Source organism: Aythya marila (genome assembly GCF_965140915.1).
Source record: "Aythya marila genome assembly, chromosome: Z".
NCBI classification, from domain to species: domain Eukaryota; kingdom Metazoa; phylum Chordata; class Aves; order Anseriformes; family Anatidae; genus Aythya; species Aythya marila.
In genome coordinates this window covers 69509288-69530841 of record NC_139080.1, presented here as the reverse complement: position 1 = coordinate 69530841, position 21554 = coordinate 69509288, and the positions used below count along the sequence as shown (strand labels likewise).

General features: G+C 40.9%; 1 protein-coding gene across 1 annotated transcript in view; it reads right to left on the bottom strand.

Annotated features, from left to right (window-relative positions):
• The window catches only part of MTAP (methylthioadenosine phosphorylase), a 39401-nt gene extending 18287 nt beyond the window's left edge, over positions 1-21114 (bottom strand). Inside the window, exons 1-4 of the mRNA XM_082782615.1 lie at positions 19896-21114; positions 14201-14287; positions 5303-5361; positions 3016-3183 (exon numbers count right to left, since the gene is read on the bottom strand). Of these exons, the coding sequence (XP_082638741.1) occupies positions 3016-3183; positions 5303-5361; positions 14201-14287; positions 19896-19919 (338 nt within the window). The 5' untranslated portion in view covers positions 19920-21114. The remainder of the gene's footprint in view (positions 1-3015; positions 3184-5302; positions 5362-14200; positions 14288-19895) is intronic.
• Between the last annotated feature and the right edge of the window lie 440 nt (positions 21115-21554).

Here is a 21554-nt window from a genome sequence, read left to right as displayed (position 1 = left end):
AACAAAGGGGAGAGGGACCTGGGTGTGCTGGTGGACAGTGAGATGACCATGAGCCAGCACTGTGCCCTTGTGGCCAAGAAGGCCAGTGATATCCTGGGGTGTATCAGAAGGGATGCGGTTAGTAGGTCGAGAAAGGTTCTCCTCCCCCTCTACTCTGCCCTGGTGAGACCACATCTGGAATACCGGGTCTAGTTCTGAGCCCCTCAGTTCAAGAAGGACAGGAAACTGCTTGAGAGAGTCCTGTACAGAGACGCAAGGATGGTTAAGGGAGTGGAGCATCTACCTTACAAGGAAAGGCTGAGGGAGCTGTGTCTCTTTAGCTTGGAGAAGAGGAGAGTGAGGGGTGACCTTATTAATGTTTATAAATACGTAAAGGGTGAGCGTCAGGAGGACGGAGCCAGGCTCTTCTCAGTGAAATCTAATGATAGGACAAAGGGCAACAGGTGTAAGCTGGAACATAGAAGGTTCTGCTTAAATATCAGACAAAACTTTTTCATGGTGAGGATGACAGAACACCAGAACAGGCTGCCCATGGGTGTTGTGGAGTCTCCTCCTCTGGAGACATTCAAAACCCACCTGGATGCATTCCTGTGTGACCTGATGTAGGTGTTCCTGCTTTGGCAGGGGGATTGGACTAGATGATCTTTCAAGGTCCCTTCCAATCCCTAACATTCTGTGATTCTGTGACCATGTCTGGGTGTCTTTTTGAAGATCCACAAGGAGGGAGGCTCCACAGCCTCCCTGGGCAACCTGTGCCAGTGCTCAGGCACCTTCACAGCACAGAAGTGCTTCATGTTGCTCAGAGGGAACCTCCTCTGCTGCAGCTTGTACCCACTGCCTCCTGTCCTGTTACAGGGAACCCCTGAAAGGAGTCTGCCTCCATCTTCTTTGCATCCTCCCTTTAGGTATTTATACCTAAAGGTATTTATTTATTTAGGTATTTATTTATAGACACTGATGAGAGCCTCCTCTTCCCCAGGCTGAACTGTCCCAGCTCTTTCAGCATTTCCTCACAGGGGACATACTCCACTCCCTCTATCATCTCTATGGCCCTCTGTTGGACTCTATTCCATATGGCCATGTCTCTCTGGCACTGGGAAGCCCAGAACTGGACTCAGCACTCCAGCTGTGGCCTCACCAGTGCTGAGTAGAGGGGAAGGATCTCTTCTCTCCACCTGCTAGTGATGCTTTGTGTAATGCAGCCCAGGATACCATTAAGGCTTTTTTAACACAACCTTAACCATCAACGTCCTTTCAATCCTCTTCTCAACACGTAACTTTACAATTTTATTATATAAATGTTTTTCTTTATTTTTCTTCTTTTTTCTTGAAAGGGATATGTTCCTAATATCCAAACTTAATAAAGCTGGTTATTTCCTTCCTAGCTCAGAAAGTCTTTCATGCAGACTGGCAAGTGCTTGGAAATGTAAAGCTGTGGGAGATCAGCTAGCTTCAAAATGAATCATTAATTTTGAAAATTACATTTTGGATGAAGTATGCTCTCAGATTTCATATCTGCGTTCATTTCCTGTCTCTGTCATTGTCTTTCTGACTGACCTCTGCATGAGTTAGTTTCTCTATACTTCCACCCCTCATCTGTACCAGACAATAACCCTGCTACCATCCCAATTCTTTCTTGTTTAAAATTGTGGTCTCTCTGGGCTACTTCTTACCATGCACGCAGATCAAGGTTTAGCATAGTTAGGCTCCTCACACCTACCTTTGAGCCTGCTAGATTATAATGTTGTCAAAATAATATATGCTTTACTCACAATCATCCAAACCACATGCTTTTGTTTAGCATTTCCTCCATCAACCAATAGTGATATAAAATTGCTCACTTCCAAGTACTATTGGCAGAATAAGGATGAATATGATTTAGTCTGTATAAATAAAGTGATCAGCCTCAATACTTTTAGCCTCAGCAAAAAAATAAAAAAGGAAAAAATCCCATCCACTGATAGTAATACAGCTACTCTCCGCTCAGAAATCAACTCCAATATAACACAAAGCAGTCTATATGAGGCTTGTTCTTTCACGGTACTTAGTCATTTAGATACACTGTACCTAGAATACATTCTCTTACAAGAAAAAACATTTGAGTTACACAAAAAATCAGTACGTCAGAATTTGAATAACACCTCATTGCAGAAAACAAGTAGACATGTTCAGCTGGCAATGAAATATTGCAAGCAGTCTCATATAAGCACAAAGAATCCTCATAAACCACTCCAAAAACCATTCCAACTTAAAACTAGATGGATCACAGAGATACGACTTTAGTATATAATACAACTATAAATATTAATATTAAATTGACTTGTAAACATGTGCAACTGCACTTCTGAATTATTTGGTGTCGTTGATGATCTTTAAATGTTACTTCTTCCTTTTGAATTTTGTTTGGATTTTTCAAATCACTGAATAATCAAGCAGGGGTTACTGATGGGAGTACAGACTTTAGAAAACAATACTTCCTTATGATTTTTAAAAAATAAAAAATGTTAGCATGAATTCTTGTTTTAAAATCACCCTCTATCTTTTACCACAATGTTGGTTTTCATCTCTCCTGTATACAGCCTCATTATTACTGTATCTTTTTTTCTACCAGCATCCTACTCTACTGAGTTCCTTCTTGCACCTCTCCATTTCATTTCAGAATCTTTCTGAAGCTTGTCGTGCTTTGTGCTCTTACAATGCTCCTCCCTCACATCCAAGGAGACCTCTTTTCTTCAGCAGACTCTTCCCAAGCAGCAGTATTTTGGTTTGCTTGAGACCATTCTTCAAAGTCTGGTTATTTCTTCAGTACCTGTTAGAGCTAGACTTCCAATCTCATTCCTGCTTCCTATTGTGCCTTCTTGTATGAATGTCCCTTGATGCCATGAGAACTGAGACTATCACCTCATTCCACAAAAGCTTAATTAACATCAACGTATTTTTATACAGCTTAACCCTGCTCATACCTTTTTTTCTCCTCCCAAACTAAGTACAAAATTAAAACCAGATTGTACTCACCTGTCAATAAACTGGTCAATCATGATAAGATCACCTGGTTGTATTTCTTCTCGTAATGAACCGCAGGCAGTAGTCACCAAAACATGTGAACAATTCTCCTCTTTTAAAGCCCAGATATTGGCACGGTAATTGACATTTGATGGCATAATTGTATGATGTCTTCCATGTCTACAAAGATGCATGTTGACAGCAAGTCAAATAAATCAGACTGGAATTGCCTTTGTTCTCTCAGATAAATGGAATTCTAGGAAATGTAGTTTCTCTAAACAACACTGGAGGTGGAACTGATCATTTCAGCAACTTGGGGCATAGCTTGTTTTCTTAACTGTATTAAGATTCTCATAATATTTGAACCAAGAAGTAATGATGTAGCTTTTTTTTTTTACAAGTTGAACTTTGAGATTGTAATGAAAAAATTCTTGAAACTACAACTGAAATACACTTTAGCATCTTTAAGGGTACAAAAAACATTTTTCTCTGAAATTTGTAACCCATTTTCATAGATTCTGAATACCCAGGGAATAGCAATATTACATCTTCCACACACTACAACAGATTTATAAGATTTATATACAACTCTACAGAATTTCTACTCAAGCATTGCTTGTGTTCTCTAACCTAGAAAAGAGTGGAACATCACAGGAAATTAGAAGCAGAAAACATACCCTGTTTTAATGTCACCCTCTCAGAGAAAACAGTAGTGTATCATCAGATTTTTCTCTTTGCTTCTAAAATGATCTGTCCATTTTCATAAATTAGAAGAATGACTTTGCATCATTTCAGAATCATTTTTTCACCAAAACAGAAAATACTTAAGTCTTACAAGAACATGCTTTCATTTTATCTCTGTCATCACTACAGAGATGCATTACTCCCATTAAACATATTTGAAAGTTGTTCCAAAATATGTAGGAGGAAAGGGGGAACTTAATTTCCCAATTAGCTCCTTCAGAGAGAGCAAAAAGTTTGAAAAACTTGATCAGTCAGGAATTGGGAATTGCACATGGCACAACCAAGTATTGTCAGGCAGGATTCCCGCGTTGTCATTAGCATTTCTGATAAGCTAGCAAATGTGTAGATTTATTGTTTAATATTGTAGCTGTAATAATTCCCTTCCAGAATATATATATATATAAATATATATAAATATAAATAAATAAATAAATATATATATATATATATTTTTTTTTTAATCTGGTGTTCAAAGTTAACTTCCCTTTCTCCCCCAAAAACCACTAAGCAAAGGTACAGGTACATTGGTCCCAAAAATAAACTTGTGGGACTCATATGTGAATGGTCATAAAACCCAGTGAAGAAATAACTCACACCACAGTGGTTCAGCCACCTGTAGCCCAAGGTCTATTCTGATATAGCACAACCATGTGACCTTGGCTTAGTATTTTTTTTTATTTTAGAAAATGTTTCCCAGGCATAATAAAACATGCCAGCAAACCACAAGCAGAAACGTGGAGTTGGAAACAGTCATCTGATTAACGGAAAAATACTAGCATGAAAAGAGTCAGGACATTAACTGCAAATAGGTCACAATTGCCCTGGCCAGCCTCACACTTTGTCTTCCACACAGGCACACCGTGTCTATGAGCTCAGTGCTCCCTCCCTCAGGCTCAGGCCCTGGCCATCTCTCTTTGCACAAACTGTGTCACAGCCGTGTCTCCTGGATGGCTCTTAGACCTTTGCTGTCATTCGTCTCCAGACCTGTTTTTTTGATGGATTTTTGCACAAATGCTTCAGCCTTGTCTCCAGCCCTGTCCTGGCCCTGTTTCCTACTGCTCCTGCCTGGGCTACCTGGATGGATCCTGGACCTGATTCATCACCTCTGCTTCTTGAGAACTGTTAATAGACCTTGTTATTAGCAGCTGGCTCAGACCATGTTGTCCAGATACTGTATTAACATTTTAATATTTCACCTATTAGCACTTTAATCCAAGATATCCATGGCTATGCTAGCCAGTGTTACTATTCCATGTACTCATTTACAGATCCTGCTTCCAGCATCTGCTGTGAATATGGTAAGAGACATCTGAATAAAGATGACCCAGGGAGGGAGAATTACATGGGATGCAGCCTTCTAAGCAATGCAGGTAGCAGCTAGAGGACTCAGTAATCAAAACGGATGACTTGGAAGAGTCTACAGGAGTACCAAGTACAGATTGACATACAGGCCTGACAAAGTCAGGGTAAAAATTCAGTTCACCTCATGTAAAAAGAGAAGATTTTTGAGAAAACTTAAAAACATCATATAAAATCCCTCAAGATGCTCACTTACCTTGCCAGCAGCACACAGCTCACATTTTTTATCTTTCCCAAAATCAAAGCATCTGATGGCTGCAAAACAAGCAAAAAAGAATGAGTTACTGCATACCAATCACAACAGAAACCTTAACTACTACTTAAAAATAAGGAGTACAGCTATATAAGGGAATTCTAGTGAGATAAAAATAACACTGGAAATATCACTGTACTCTCCAGTGACTGGAAATATCACTGTACTCTCCGTGGCAGATTAGTACAAGTGTGGAACTGGAAGATCAGCCAGGATCCTCACAGTGTTTCTGTGTTCGTACTAACAATAACTGCAAGCCCCCACTTTGAGGTTTGAAATAGCACTTTGTAACACTAATACTTTCAAATATGTTGAAACAGTTATTTCAAACAGAGCAGAATTAACATGAAAAAGAATCATGAGCATGTTGCCTTTAAAACAGTTAGCACTGTCCTTTGCAAACTTTGGTTGCTTTTTGCTAAAAAGGAGTCATTTCCTACAGAAACACCCCCCCACAACAGAAATTGCTTTTAATCTGTCCCTTACCCTAACGCTCCCCATTCCCCCCTTTCTACCAAGCTCACTCTCATGTTTCAGACTCCTCCAACACTTTCTTCTGCTCCCCACATTTCCCAACAAACTCCCTCTTCCCTGCTGCATGGATTCCTCCCTTTTGGAGGTGAACAGAAAATATCCCTTTTGGATATGACAGAAAACTTCTTGTACACTAACTGCAGAAGCAGGGTTGCATTTGGTCAGACTAGGGACCCAGAGATTAAATGTACTTTCCCCTCACAGCTGTAGGACAACGTGTTCCTCCTGACTAGCCAACCAGCCACTAAGCTACAGCATCTTGTTTGTAGCTGCCCACCTGGGACACACGCCCTAGTTTCATCCTGAGGGATGGACCCCGTGGTACGGACCCATATCTGGAGCAGTTCTGGAAGAGCTGCTGCCTGTGGGAAGCCCACGCTGGATCAGTTCATCAAGGACTGCATCCCGTGGGTGGGACCCCACAGCACAGGGGACGAGAGTGACCGAGAAGGAGCGGCAGAGAAGAAGCGCTGTAGACTGACCATAACCCCCATTCCCCCGTTCCCCTGCGCCGCTCGGGGGGAGGAGGTGGAAGAGGGTGGATGGGGGGGGAAGGTGCTTTTGGTTTCTTTCCTTTGTTTCTCACTTCTCTAGCTTGTTAGTAATAGTCAATAAATCTTATAAGTTTCCTATGCTGAGTCTGTTTTGCCTGTCCCAATAATAACTGTGCAATCTCCTCATCCTTATCTCAACCCTTGAGCCCTTTTCATGATATTTTCTCCCCGTTCCTCTTTGAGGAGGGGGAGTGAGAGAGCAGTTGTGGTGGAGCTCGGCTGCCCACCCGAGTAAAACCACCGCACACTGCTTTGGACACTAATAGTTTTACGTCCTTCTCACACTGTGGTGCATAAAACCTCACAGTACTAGAGGTGAGGCTGCACCAGCACAGACCAGAGCAGGACAATCCCTTCTCTGGACCAGCTGGCAGTCCGGTGCCTGATGCACCCCAGGGTACAGTTGGCCCTTTTCACTGCCAAGGCACACTGCTGACTTGTGCTCAATTTACTGTTAACAAAAATCCCCATCTTCCTCTCTGTGGGAATGTTCTTCAGAGCTCCCATCCTGCTACAGTACTGAGAGCAACCTGTGATCCTGCTTGGTCTCATCCATTACCAGAGACACTCCACAATTCCACTGCTTGCAGAGACCTTCACCTAGGGGACAAATCCTGCCCTGCAAGGGGCACATCACTACTGTGCTGAAGACCAGTTTGAACCAACACAAACCGACTGCTGTACCCGAGTCTTCTGCTGAGCAGCCCTCTGCACTGTATATGTCTCTTGATGCAGGCTGCTAAGAAGGGCAGCTCCATCTTCTGGAAGTTGATGTTTTTGAAACTCTTGTGTGGTTTTGGCATGTGATTTGAAGCAAGAAGCCTGCTCTTAGCTCAGTTTCTGTTACCAATTCTGCTGCTTGCAGACATGCCATTACTGCCATAAGCTGCTCTCCTCATGTAAGCAACCTCTCAGCAAGCTCTGCATGAACTCACCATCCCTAAAGGATTGGAAAAACAGGAAACCCTTTCAAAAGTGTCTTAAGATTTGATGTTGATGTTTGAATTTCCCTTTGAAATCCCTGTAACTTTTTTGTCAAAACAATTTATCCCTGCACTGCAAAGCTGTCATTTATTTCTAGTTGGAGATTTTGTGCTTGAAAATAAAGCCAAGGAGAAGAGGAGTGTTCAAAGACACGTTAATGTGTCGACAAGCATGGAGTACCAGAAACTGAGCCCTACCAGCCCTTAGGGGAAAACATATCGCGTGTACAAGTAACTTAGCAAAGACAAAGCTGTTCTGCCTAGTGAATATTTAGGTGCTATACAGTTTGAGGAAATAATATAATACACTCATCAGCAGAAACAGTTGTAAGACCATGACAATAACCTGGAAAGAGTTGGAAGGGATTGAAGACAATGCAGGCTGTATGGCCACACTGCTGGGCTAGCAGCATCCCTGCTCAGCCAGGCCCAAAAACAAACTGATGGTCTGAGAAAACAAAGCAGGACTCCTGTGGGGTCCTCTCTGGCCACAGTCCTACCTGTGAAAGGGGCTTTGTTTGCCAGCAGCGTGTGTGTGGTCATGGAGGCTGCGGGTGCAGGAGCAGGCAGAGGACATCTTGTACATGGGGGCCAGCCCCTGGGACAGCAAGTGGCAGCAACAGTTCTTTAAAAATGAATCCCTGGTACTGCATCTGGAGCTGGCCACATTTTCCTACTGGCAAATTGTGACTGGGAGAAACTGGAAAAAGGTCTCTGGACAAGACCTTTTCTGCTGAAGGGAAACGCTTTCCCCAGGCCATTAAGAAGCTAAGGAACAACATTAATGTTATCTTAAATGTAAAATCAGAAAATGAGATGGCTTTGCAATTCATTTTACCAACACACATACTGTAGTCATTAAAGATCTGACTTTATTTTTTAAGAGTGATTCATGCAGTTAGCTTCTGGTTCATTTCTGTATTAGCTTTGGAACCATAATGAATCTCACTTTGGAGTTCCAGAATGATTAATTTCTCAGCCAGATTTTTGCTTTGAAGTGTCCATTGGCTGTTAATGAAACAAGCTTTGTTGTGTTTTCTTCAAAGTCACAAACCAAACACATACAGATGCTTTGGGCCAAAGGAAGGAGCAAGAAGGTCTGTCCAGCAGTAAGAATTTGGCAAAAATGAGGAGGGAGCTCCTACCTCGACACCTTGGAGAAGTTTTTTGTTTGTTTGATCAAAACCTCTGTGTGCAGAGGCAAGGGGAGAGTCAGTTCTCTGAGCTCCTGATTTTGCAGGTGGAGTCTGCTCCCGGGCTATACACTTCAGAGATCTGAAATGTGGGGTGCTTTTCGCTTGCCATGTTCAATACCTTTTGTTAAAAAATGTAAGGCCTCTGTTTCATTAGGTGCTGAACTGCATTGCTGCTGAACATTGGTGCAGTTGGATGTGTTGCTTCTTCAGCCCAATTCAGAACTGCACTTTTGCTATTTCAGTAAGGATATTGGAAGACACTCTGTGCCAGTCTCTCCCTCCTGGGAATTAAAGCCGAAATAGTTGTTAACAAAATTGCAATATATTTACTGATCACAAAGGTGTAAATGTCTGGGAGAACTCACACATTCATATTTAGAAATGTCTGTTGCCTACTACTTAGTATCATTTTTTTTTTTAATTTTAACTCTAGCTATAAAATTTCAATTCTCATTTACATTTTATTTTATTACTGTTAATTCTACTATTCATGTGAAAATGTGCAGAGACATAGAATAAAAAACTAATATATGAGTCCCATATAGCTACCCATTAGAGACCTTGATTTCTAATAAGAATAACATTTTCTACTTCCTACTGTGCGGCTATTTGGGGTCATTTTTTATGTAGGATTTCTTCAAAACATTTATGCATTCACCTAGATTTAAATTCTACTGGATGCACATTTACCATTTTTTTTAATAAAGGGAATATTCCTAAAAGTTGTTTTCAGAATGAAGGTGTATTCTGACTTTTTAAGAAGTCCCCATTTATTGTTAAGCTGTTGACATTTAAATATTTAACCTATTTACCTTACTTTATGTATATTCTTCTGAACCAGATATGGCTATAAAAGTATACTTTCTGAACAGGGAGAAAGGCTTACTGTCTAGTTGTCAAGGCATTTTGCTCTTACAACATTCCTTAACAATGACAGTTCACAATAATTAGCATTTAGGGTTTTGGTTTTTGAGTCTGTTTGTTTTGTTTAGGAATCCCAGAAAAAGATTTGCTGTGTGAAGTAATAAGCAAGCAACTTAGGTCACAGCAGAATACAAAAATATCCTTAAAAACTAAAAAGGACTTCAGTGGAAATTCCTTGCCTGCTCTCAAAATGAAAAATAAAGATCACCAAGTAGAAAACAAAGATCATGGATCATTTCCTTCAGAAATGCCAAACTCCAGTTTACTGCAAGTGCCAAATTCCAGTTTCCTGCAAGTGCAAATTCAAGTTTACTGCCAAGTGCCAAATTCCAGTTTCCTGCAAGTGCCAAATTCAAGTTTCTATCAATTTCCAAAATATCTGGGGGAAATAAAGTACAATTTAACTCCTATTTGATATTCATTTGTGTCATGGAACTCTACTGAATATTCACATACACCACTGCTGCAGCAAGAATGCAACAACTTTTAAACCCAAGAGTCACAGCATCCAAGGTGTCCCTCCCAATCTGCTGCCTTCCTAGCCACTTCAAAAGGCTTCAAGCTGGCCATGTTACAGATTTCTACAGAACAAACTGAGGGCATCTTTCAGGTGATTGCCTGAAGAATTGTCTTGCCTATGGAAGTTAGAAACATGATGAGGAAAACGGAACATTTGGAACAAAGAATGCAATGATAAATGACAGATTAAGAAAGGAGTTTGCAAATAGTGCATCCAGAAAGGAGATAAGGATAAATCAGCACTGTACAAAGTTACAAGGAAGTGAAAGACACAGAAATTTCAAACTGTGTGTTAACTACTTAACAGAGCTAGTGTATGCTTCAGTTCCGCTCTTTTTCCCCCACAAGATCTTTCCAGTGTTATACCTCTGCAATATTATCTAATTTGTACTTCTGAGCTTTGAAACGCTGATAAAATAATAAAAAGTTCCAATGGAACAATCTGAATTTAAACCTCTAATATAGTATTTTCAAAACAGGATTTAATAAAAGGCCCAATAAAAAGTTCTCAAACATTAATAATTCACATGCATATTTAAATTATATTTAACTACTTCCCCCTTCCACAAAATCCAAGTCAGATACATATTAGTCAGTCTTGCAAAACAGAAAAGGAAGCAAGGAACCCTACACAGTTAACCCTAAGTTATGACAGTAACAAACAATTTAAACAAATCCCCTCCGACTACAACATAAATATGCATAAAACATGTTTTTTTTTTGACGTCGACAAGTTTAATTTTTATTTTGGCTTAACCTCAGAAGCAAGATTGAACAGAAAACAACATAAACACGCACATGGAAAACTTGAAAGGGAAAAAGTATCTCATAGATTTTCCGATCCTTCATTTAATCTGCAATCAAGTTTATGAACCAAGTGATGCACACAGAGACAGAGAGGCAGAAGAGGAGCTTTAGTGCTATGTCACACGGTCTGGTTTTCCTGCTGCAAGCACACAGAGCTCATATACAGGTCAGAAAAGAAACCTGCTTTGTTAGCCAGATATACCCTTAAAAAAAAAAAAAAAAAAGAGAGAGAGAGAGACAGGGTGGAACACATGCTTTATAGAAGTTTCTAGCACAGGAAGACCATTGGATGATTTGGGGAAAGGTGTTTCAGAACCAAGTTCTAACATCCAGAAAGCAGAACAATCTAACTGAAAATATAATCTGAAAAAAAATAAGTTTAATTAGTAGCTTCACAATACAATGCTGAGGATAAATGCTGTTGCAAGCAATTTGCTTGCTCTCCAAGAGAACAGTATTGTCCATTCCTGGAGACAGAATACCAAAAGGTTCTGGGGTATTTTCCAGAGAAAAATGAGGTAACAAAATTTCATCCCAGTTTTTTATACAATAGGAATGATGGAAGCAGAAAAGGGAGAAGAAAAGGTTGGAATATTAACAGGTCTAATTGTATTATTTTTCATGAAACTAATTTACTACATTTCCACTAATATTACTAACATCAAAAGATGTTTGTATCTTACTTCTCTCAGCAGTTAAAAGACCACAAAGGTCTGAAGTGTTTGTTTAGATAAAGTGTTTTACTTCTTAAAATTTCAGGCACTCTTCATTGTTGTCAAGGCTCTATGAAAAAGCATCCTTATGGCAGAAAAAAAAAAAAAAACAATTTGGTTTTGTTTCAATAGCTATCAGGAAGAAGAAAAGACATACTTTAGAAAAAAAAAATCTAAACTAAACCACAGGCTTCTACACTTTTCCAAGCATATTTATTAAAAAATAAATAAAAAATATCATTTTCCATTTTACATTCTGCAATGACAGCTGTTTCTCTGCTATCTGTCGTTCTAAAACAAGAGAGGCAGGCTGTGTAACACCTCCTTGCTGAATGTTAAAAAATCTCAGCAGCAAAACAAGCAAACATTAATTCAGAAATTACATTTCTCAGGTTTGATTCTGCTTCATTTTAAGTGAAGCAACTTGACGTACTCATTGCACCATATGCCAACTGTACCTTGTGGCATAAGCCCTGCACTTCTTAACATAAGGCTTATCCACCAGTTGCTCCATGAAGACAACAAGTGCAAACACTGAAGTTACTGTGGCTCTCTGCAGAAGTCTGACCACACGAAACAGCTATCATACCAATGGCATGAATTCAGATCTGCAGGCAGAGAGGAGAGAGGCAGGCCAGCAAGGATGAGGATAAATACTCGTCGTTTGGCTGTGCTGCCTTTCACAGATGTGGAAGTCCTGTGAAGTTGTTCAGCTTCCCACTCAGAAGGTCAGCTTGAGTCCCAGCTAGCTGGTAACTGTAACTGAAATTCACACATGCATTCCTGCTATGACAGCTCCTCGGTTTGGAAAAAGACACACAACACATGAACATATACAAAGGCAGAACAGTGACAAGCCTTTTTAAAGTGAGCCTATGCTGAATGCATAATGCACAAGCTCAGACACAGCAAGTCCATTGATCAAGGTACCTCACAAACTACAACAGCCAACCAAGATTTAACTTCCCCCATCCATGTTGCTTCTGTGAAGAACTCAGAGAAAAACACAGCAGCTAAATTTACATCCTAAAAGAAATTTTACAAGCCCTTCATTTTGACAAAAGATGAAGGACTGAGGAAGTTTTTTCCACTCTCCCATGTAAGAGCCATCTTGCAAATACTCCCATTCAACTCTGTAAGTCTAAGTCCTACTGTGGGGGTCACCTACAGCACTCCAGAATTTGGGCTACTCAAATCTTGTTGCATCCAAGTGCTGTCACAGAACAGCCTCCTAAAGGCTGCACTGCTGCTGTGCCCATACCACTCATCCAAACCTCTGATCTGTGAGAGAGGAGGAGAGCATTTCATATTTCTCGGACAAAGGCTTCAAGCCTTATCTGCTACAAGGGTAGCAATATTTTTGCATTTGAACAGTCTGCAGAAACAGCCATGCTGTGACCATCCAGGAGCTTCCAAAAGTAAGAAATTAAATGGCAGCTGGTTTGGTTTAGCTAATGGATACTGCTTTGTATCAACACTGAATACATTTGAGCAGCAGGATAAAGAAAACAGAGGAGGGGAGTCTCCTTTATTCTCTTGCAATTTGTTAGCAAATTCTGCAGGATGGTGGAAAAAATAAATGTATTTTTCTGACATTTTTTCCTACTTGACCTTCATCACCTTCCCCTTCTTGAGCTGTACACACACAAACCATTTCCACTCCAATTTCCCCCTTAAACCATTTTGAATAGAGGCACAAATTCAAATTTTCAACCACAGGCCACAGAGATTAACTTTTTGGCCAGCTTCTATCCATAAAATGACTCTTGCTGCTATATGCCAGATGTTTTATTGTATGTACATTAGCTTATGCTGGTAAATTTCATAAGATGTGATTCTGATGGCAATTCTAAAGCAGTTAACTACTCTGGTCTTACGACATTGCAGAAAAATTAAGATTCAGATCTTCCATAAACTTCCTCAGTCAACTGAAACCTCTCCCTTGTTTTCCTGCCTGTAAAACTTTCTCTTGTCCTTCATCTTGCCAGTTTCTAAGTCTTTCATACCACACTAGGCACTGTGTATAGAGCAACATACCTAGCCTCCATTCCCCTTTGCTGAGGAAAAGGGCTGAAGCAACACAAAGGAAAGCTTATAATGAATACGATGCCTCATAAACGGCCTTCAAGCTCCATTTTAAAACGTTTCAAGTGGTGAGGTTGTAAATATGACTGTAAGGAAAGCACTGGTGTATAAGGTGTAATTCAGGGATAACAGGGAAAATGGTGGCCCATATACCTCGAAGGCCAGTTTTCTGCAAGTTAGAAAGGTTCCTGGAGCTACCTGAAATATAATACAGGACACACAATAGCACAGATTTGAAAGACAGGGTTTATGCCTCTTGGCTGCAAATTCAGGACTGAGTAAATTCATCCAACGTACAAAGGAGAAGAGGTGTATTCTCCTTTGCACATCATCATTTTTGTAAGATCTTGTTTCTACAAACTAAGAATCACACAATATAAAGCCATGAAAAAGAAATACAGCTTTGTGACTGCACCTCTGTTATACATCCACTTAGCACAGAAGCCTAGTCTGACAATTTTTCAAGCACAAAAACATCTTAAAAATGGGAAGAAGTCTTAGTAATAACAGAGCAGGTTATACACACCTTGCCATAAGGAGTATCAACATATTTTTCTGTTCTTCCTTCTAAGATATCTGGATCATCCAGGCCAGTTCCACCGATGATTCCAATCTTAGACAGAAAAGTACATATTAGCCTTCTTGAAGTTATGCTCCATTTAACAACATATTTGAAAAATTACTTAGACACCTACAAAATGTATTTTCTGCTTGAGATGGGGCTAGACCATGCATCAATATAATATTACACGCCCAGCACAGTTTCCCAGAAAGGAAATTTAAACCAACTGATTTTAAACAGTTGTATTTAACTTGTCAATATCATACGCTGCGATTCTCCTCTTTAAAGGTACAAAATTTAAAATGCCATGGAAAATGCACAAAGATGTGCCCATTCATCATTTATTCCCAATATGAAAATGAATGGAGTTTCCTGGCAATGCCTCTAATGAGTGAGAAATACTTGGGTAAAGCATGACAGAACACAGGCATCTTGTTTCCACTGGGAGAAACAGTCCTGTATATAACTACTATACTAAATACCAGACATTATTACATACTATTGTACCAACAAAAATTATGAACCTCCCTTTTTTTTCCAAAACATTAGAGGGTTTTTCTGGTGACTTGTGAAGACCTAGGAACCTCCCTGCTTCTGTAAGTAGTCTCAGTACATCTTCTGAAAAGGCGGACAGATCAGCAGCATCTTCATAAGTGAAATACAAAGAATCTGTTGACAATGTCAACTGCTGTGAGCACTGCTGGGGTTCTTTGAATATATACAATTATTCTGGTATGTAAGAATGCACAAATACTCATTCATTGTTTGCCCACAGGCCCATCAAAAATTCTCTCCTGTGTAGATGTGGGGGGGTCAGGCTTCTTTCCACATGCAACCCTTCTGTAAGTAGAAACATTAACAGACTTTTGCTTTTCTTACTTCTTTAATGACACCTTTTGAAGTAACTACCTTCCCCCCCCCCCTTTTTTTTTTTCCAATGAAATAAACTCACAGTTTCAAAGCATAATGGAAAGAAAAAAGAAAGGGCTAAGCAAAGGGCCACTTAAATCAATACATTTCCTTAGGCAATCAGGCTGCGAGTACTACATGTATGTTGTGTTTTCATACAACTTGTACTGAATCCATATCATCCATCTGACATGCTTAAGTAAAGATTGATTTATTGTTCTTGCTCATTGCTGATATATTCTAGTTCACTTGCAAAAAAAAAAAAAAAACAGAAAGAAAAAAAAAAGATAATCTGAAACATAATGAGTCCAAAATCATCTGCGATTTCATATTCCAGCTAAAGAATAACGTATCTGAATTTTCCTGTTTCTGATACACCACTGATAAGTATCTTGATTTTGTCTTTCTAGGGAAAGACAAAACCATGTTCAGTTAAGTTAAGTTTTCTATTGAGCTCACTATACTTACAGTTCTTTGGATGGAAGGGCTACTGTCAGTCATATGGTCTTTCACAACCTCAAGCATAGTAACTGTACTTAAAAATAACGTCACCATTTGTGACATGGGGACAATACTACTGCTTTGGCTGTTTTTTTTTTTTTTTCTTTTTTTTAATGCAACCAACTGTTGCAAAGTTTGTCTCACTTTTTAAGTCGAAGAATTTTTATCCTGGCTGAATTGCTCCTTATGATGGTACAATTATGGCATGACTTATTGCCGTATGGCTCCAGCAGTTTTTATTAAAGTACAAAATTTCTCAAGTGAATACTCCAGACTTAAAACACCATAAAACACCCCCCTCCCAAAACACACAGCCAACTGCCTCTTATTCTCACTTTTTCTTAAGTTACACGTTCACAGAGGCCTGATTGGTTTAATCACTGTTATCACAGTTAGTTCATGAACTGGCTTGACGGTAGAGCTCAGAAGGCTTTAGTGAATGAAGCTACGTCTGGCTGGTGGACGGTGAGCAGCAGTGGTCCTCAGGACTCAAGTCTAGGGCCAGTTCTGTTCAACATTTTTAACAGTTATGTGGATGCACGACCGTAGTGTATCCCTTGCAAGCTTGCTGATGACACTAAACAGAGAGGTGCTGCTGACTCCTTGGAGGGACGAGAGGCCTTGCAGAGGGATGCAGACAGGCTGGAGCAGTGCAGCACTGGGTGATTAACAACCTGCAGTTCAACAAGGGAAAATGATGGGTGCTGCCCTGGGATGGAGTAGTGCCAGGCACAGGCACAGACAGGGAGGCAAGTGGCTGGGGAGCAGCCCTGCAGAAAGAGGTCTGGGGGTGCTGGTGGCAGCAGGCTCAGCGTGAGCCTGCAGTGTGCCCTGGCAGCCTGGAGGGCAAACCCCACTGAGGGGTGCATTAAACACAGCACAGCCAGATGGTCCAGAGAGGTGATCCTCCCTCTATTGAGCATTGCTGTGGTCTCACCTTGAATACTGTGTGCAGTGCTGGTTTCTGCAGTACAAAAGGGATGTTAAAGCCCTTGAAAGCGTGCAGAGGAGGGCAACAAAGCTGGCAGAGGCTTGGAGGGCATGGTCTGTGAGGAGAGGCTGAGGACACTTGGTTTGTCTGGTCTGAAGAAAAGGTGACCAAGAAGCAATCTCACTGCTCTCTGCAGCTTTCTGAGGAGGGGAGGCAGTGAGGGTGGTGCTCTGCTCCCTGGTGAGTGATGGGAGGACAGGAGAGAACAGCACACAGCTGCACCAGGGGAGGTTCAGATGGGGCATGAGAAAACATTTCTGTACTGTGAGGGTGGTCAGACTTCTGAGGTGGGTGGTTGGTGCCCCAGGCCTGCCAGTGTTCAAGGGACATTTCGATAATGCCCTCAATAACATGCTTTAACTTTTGGGCACCCCTCAAGAGGTCAGGCAGCTGGAGCTGATGATCTTTAATGGTCCCTTCTAAATCAACTATTCTATTCTATTCTATTCTATTCTATTCTATTCTATTCTATTCTATTCTATTCTATTCTATTCTATTCTATTTCTATTCTATTCTATTCTAGGGTTTAGTTTCAAAAAACAGAGATCGTTTGGCTTTGTTATAAGTCAAACACTTCCCGGAGAAAGCTGTCCACAGCAGAGTGCAAATGCCAATACGTAAGTCGTTTACATTAACATCTCTTATTTCCTTTTGCTACCCCCTTGTGGAGCCTGATGAGTAGTGCAAAGGAAAATAAAAATCCAAACTCCAACCCTGAATGTATTTGAATGTTAGGGAAGACAGATCACTGTTTCTGGTAGTATTGTGTTGCTTATGTATCACAAACATTCAGATTAAATGTTAGAATGAGGTTGCTCAAGGAAATCCTGAAACCTATATAAATTTTATGATGAACAATTTTTTTTGCCTTAAGAATCATATTAAACTGTGCAACAGTCTCAATGCTCAAAATCTGTAAGACCATCCTTAACAATGCTCATGCATGTATTCAGTAAACACTGAGTATACTACATAACCCAGGATCAAAATGGTGACTTTTTTTCTTGATTCTAAAAAAAAAAAAAAAAATCCTTCACTAACTTAATTAGTTTTAGTTTGGTATTATACTCTCCTGCTTTATTAGTGCCTTGTGACTTGAGAACATGCACAAGCAAATGATTTTTTATGTCTGACAAAGTGAAAGGTGTTGGGATTGAGGAAAACAATGAAGTGCTGCAGATACGAGCTATAGCTATACCACATAAACATTAATTTTCAAATTTTCAACTGTTCTAGAAACATAGAACCATAGAATGGTTTGGGTTGGAAGAGACCTTAAAGATCATACAATGATAGAATCGTTTAGGTTGGAAACAACCTCTAAAATCATCAAGTCCAACTGTTAACTTAGCAGTGACAAGTCTCCCATTAAACTACATCCCTAAGCACCGCATCTATGGCTGGCTTTCTGGGCTGCAAGCACACACTGTTGGCTCATGTCGATCTTCTCAAGAACCAACTCCTCCCGTTCCTTCTCATCAGGGCTGCTCTCAATCCATTCTCCTTATTCTCTCTTTATCTGTGTTTGGGATTGTCCCAACTGAGATGAGATGCAGGACCTTGCTCTTGGCCTTGTTGAACATGAGGTTCATACAGTTTCACCTAGCAGCCCAGGCTCTGAAGGCAAAGCACAGCAAAGAGGAGTTGGTTCAGCAAGACAAGTTTCACTGATTCTCAAAAGGCAGATAAAGTCACTTTTAGGAGTGACCTCAAGAACAGAAAGATGCTAGACTGTATGCTCCTTTCCAGACTGCATCCTACAAGGTGACAGGGGCATAACCTTAGCTATAGGCAATGGGTACAAGCTGGAACACAGGAGGTTCCACTTAAATATGAGAAGAAACTTCTTCATGGTGAGGGTGACAGAGCACTGGAACAGTCTGTCCAGAGGGGTGGTGGAGTCTCCTCCCCTGCACACTTTCAAAACCCACCTGGACATGCTCCTGTGTGACCTGATGTACATGTAGGTGTTCCTGCTCTGGCAGGTGGATTGGACTAGATAATCTTTCAAGGTCCCTTCCAATCCCTGACATTCTGTGATTCTGCGATATAGTTACCATCAATTTTTACATGTTATCAGGAATTTTACAGTGGTCCTAGCCATGAAGTATTTTACTATAGCATCATCCAGCTCAAACATTGTGAGGAAGAGCAAGAAACATGAAACTTATCAAAGTTTCACACCAGTATGGTGGTACTTATTTCACCAGTAACTATAAAATGAAAAGCAATTCTCTATGGGAATCTAAATAATAATTGTACCTAAGTGTATCATTTCCATAATCTGCTGTTTGGCAAAATTCCTCCCATAGGCTAAAGCATGAGGCAGAAAATTGACAATGTACAGTCCATACTTGCCCAGTTAGCAGTGGTTTTAGGCACTAATAAAAATGTCATCACCATCAGTGATGAGTTTTTCTGACAACTGAAAGACACTGAATACTCCTGTATCCCTCTCTATTTTTTGGACTGGGAGATGAGGAGAGGGAGAGAACAGCACTGAGAAGAGTTTCACTTACAAGGGAATAAAGAAGAAGCTGGAGATTATTTGCAGTTAGAAGATAACAGAACACACTTTCAATGTAAAATAAAAACGTGAAAGACAGTTTTCAGATGATTTATAAAAACGGCTCGGGAGGCTTATGTTATCTCAGAAAAGTGATTGAAGCTTCACTCAAAACACAAATCCAGAGCGCCAGCCTGTTTTCCTCCTCCCTGACGCAAGCCAGAGCCTTTCCAAGCCATGTTTAAAGAGTACAGGCAGCGCCACCTTTAGGACTAGATTTTAGGACTTAATGCGCAGGCGGCGCCATGCCTCTCGGTGCTAGCGAGGTCGGAAACCCCCCGGGACGCAGCGCTGCCCGCGGGGCCAGCCGCGTGTCCGTGGTCGTTCATTTACAAACGGGGAAGGCAAAAAAAAAAAAAAAAAAAAAAAAAAAAAAAACACAACACAAAGGGCGCGGGGCCCGCGCCGCTCCGCCGTCCCCTGAGGATGCCGCGGGCCCGCCCCCCGGTGCGGAGCGGGAGGCGGCGGAGCGGGATGGCGGCGGAGCTGGGGGCCGGCAGCCACTCGCCACGGAGGCACGGGGCGAGAAGGGCTGAGCGGCTCCCTCCGCCCCGCTCCCGGCTCCCCGCTGCCGCCCCGGCTCCGCACAGCCCCCAGGGGAGGAGTGGGAGCCAAGGGCTCGCTGGCAGGCGGCCAGGCGGCCGCCGGACGCCGGTTCCGCCCCGCCATGGCACCGCGCCATCATCTCTCACCTTCACAGAGCTGCCGGCGGCCATCTTAGCGCGATGAGAGAGGGCGGTGCTGCGCCGCCCGGGATAGCGCCTCAGCCGTGCTCTACGCTAGAGGGCAGCACCTCTCTCTCTTTTTTTTTTTTTGTTTTTAAATCTTTTTTTTTTTTTTTTAGTTTGTTTCAGGTTAACTCTGCACAAGTAGATACCGTCTTCGCCTTATCTCGGAGCATTCCCCTAAGTGTTAAAAGACAAAGCCGGAGTCCTACGCTTAGCCGGGTCCCATCGTCAGGATGTCTCCGGAGCGTATGTCAAACATCGCTATCGCCTGGTCTGCGAGCTCTCAATTCTTGTTACATCCTCAAAGTGCAAGCTAAGTAAATGTTTTAGTACATTTTTATAAGCTTTTAGCGTAGAGGCACTTTTATTAAGTCAGTGAGGACGGTGGTATGTCTAAACACCTCCTGAAGTGACAGCCAAAAGGAGGCTTTCTTTTTAGTACTGCTAGTTGGTGTGTTGAAATGTGACTTTCCAGGAATCATAACCGCATGCACATGGAGAAATGCTGAATCGGTTAGTACGTAAATACTTTTTTTTTTTTTTTTTAAGCTTTGCTACAGTTCCTGAAAACAGTATGCAACACATGTTGTGGTATAATAAAATAGTTTGCTAAGAGATGCGACGTGTTGACTTGGTCTTTCTGAAAATTTCCTTTCAGCCTGTCCATATTTAACCCAGATCACACACACCATATTCCTGGAGACACTCTGGTTTCTTTGACTTCCCCCTAAAGTTCCTCATTTTGTCAACAGGGGTTGTGAGAAAACTGTACCATGAAATCCCTGGAGCATCCTGTAAAGCAGTGGCAAGAAACAGAAAATACTAATTAGTCCTGGCTTTCCAGAAATGATAAAACAAGACCAAAAATTCCATCTGTAACTTATTCCTAATTTATACAATTTGGTACTGAGTTGAAGAGATTTGTTTTCAATTAAAAAGCAAATAATTTAAAGGCTCAATATGGTTTAAATTGAGTGTGGTCTTTTTAATATTAGTAAATGATTCTGAAAACGAAGTTGAGCACGTTTTTGAAGAAAAAAAAAAGTGTTTTCTTTCCAAGGTACATATATACAGAACGTACATGTGTTTAGCTCTCCAAGCTAAATATAGCTTTAAGTGAGTTAAATGCCGTATCATTATATCTTAATAATGCCTATTTTCATATTTATGGTATTCTTCTTGTTGCCACAAATCTGTACATGTAAGAACATTCCAACAAAACATGTAACCTTATATCTTGAGAAATATCAATTGTTTTGATGTGTTTATGCATTTTTTAACATAGCTATAAATATGAGGCATAAGGCTTTCAAAAATAGATGGTATCTTGTTAATTAGAAGTACTTAATTTTAAAAGCATGTGTCCTTTCTTTAAAACAACGTTATCAGAGATGACTCAGCCATCCAGACATACCATTCTCACATGCCAATAAGCACTACCTCTTTCATAATAAATGCCACATATCTGCTAATAAATGCAAACTCAGGATGTATGTCCTGCATTGTATCATAGCTGAGAAATCTGCTGAGACCTGGGAGGCAGTTCACTGGATTGCAGAAGAAGGATATTCCTTATAATTAAGGCTAGTGCTGAACTTGTGTCAGCTGGAGTTTGTTCATGTA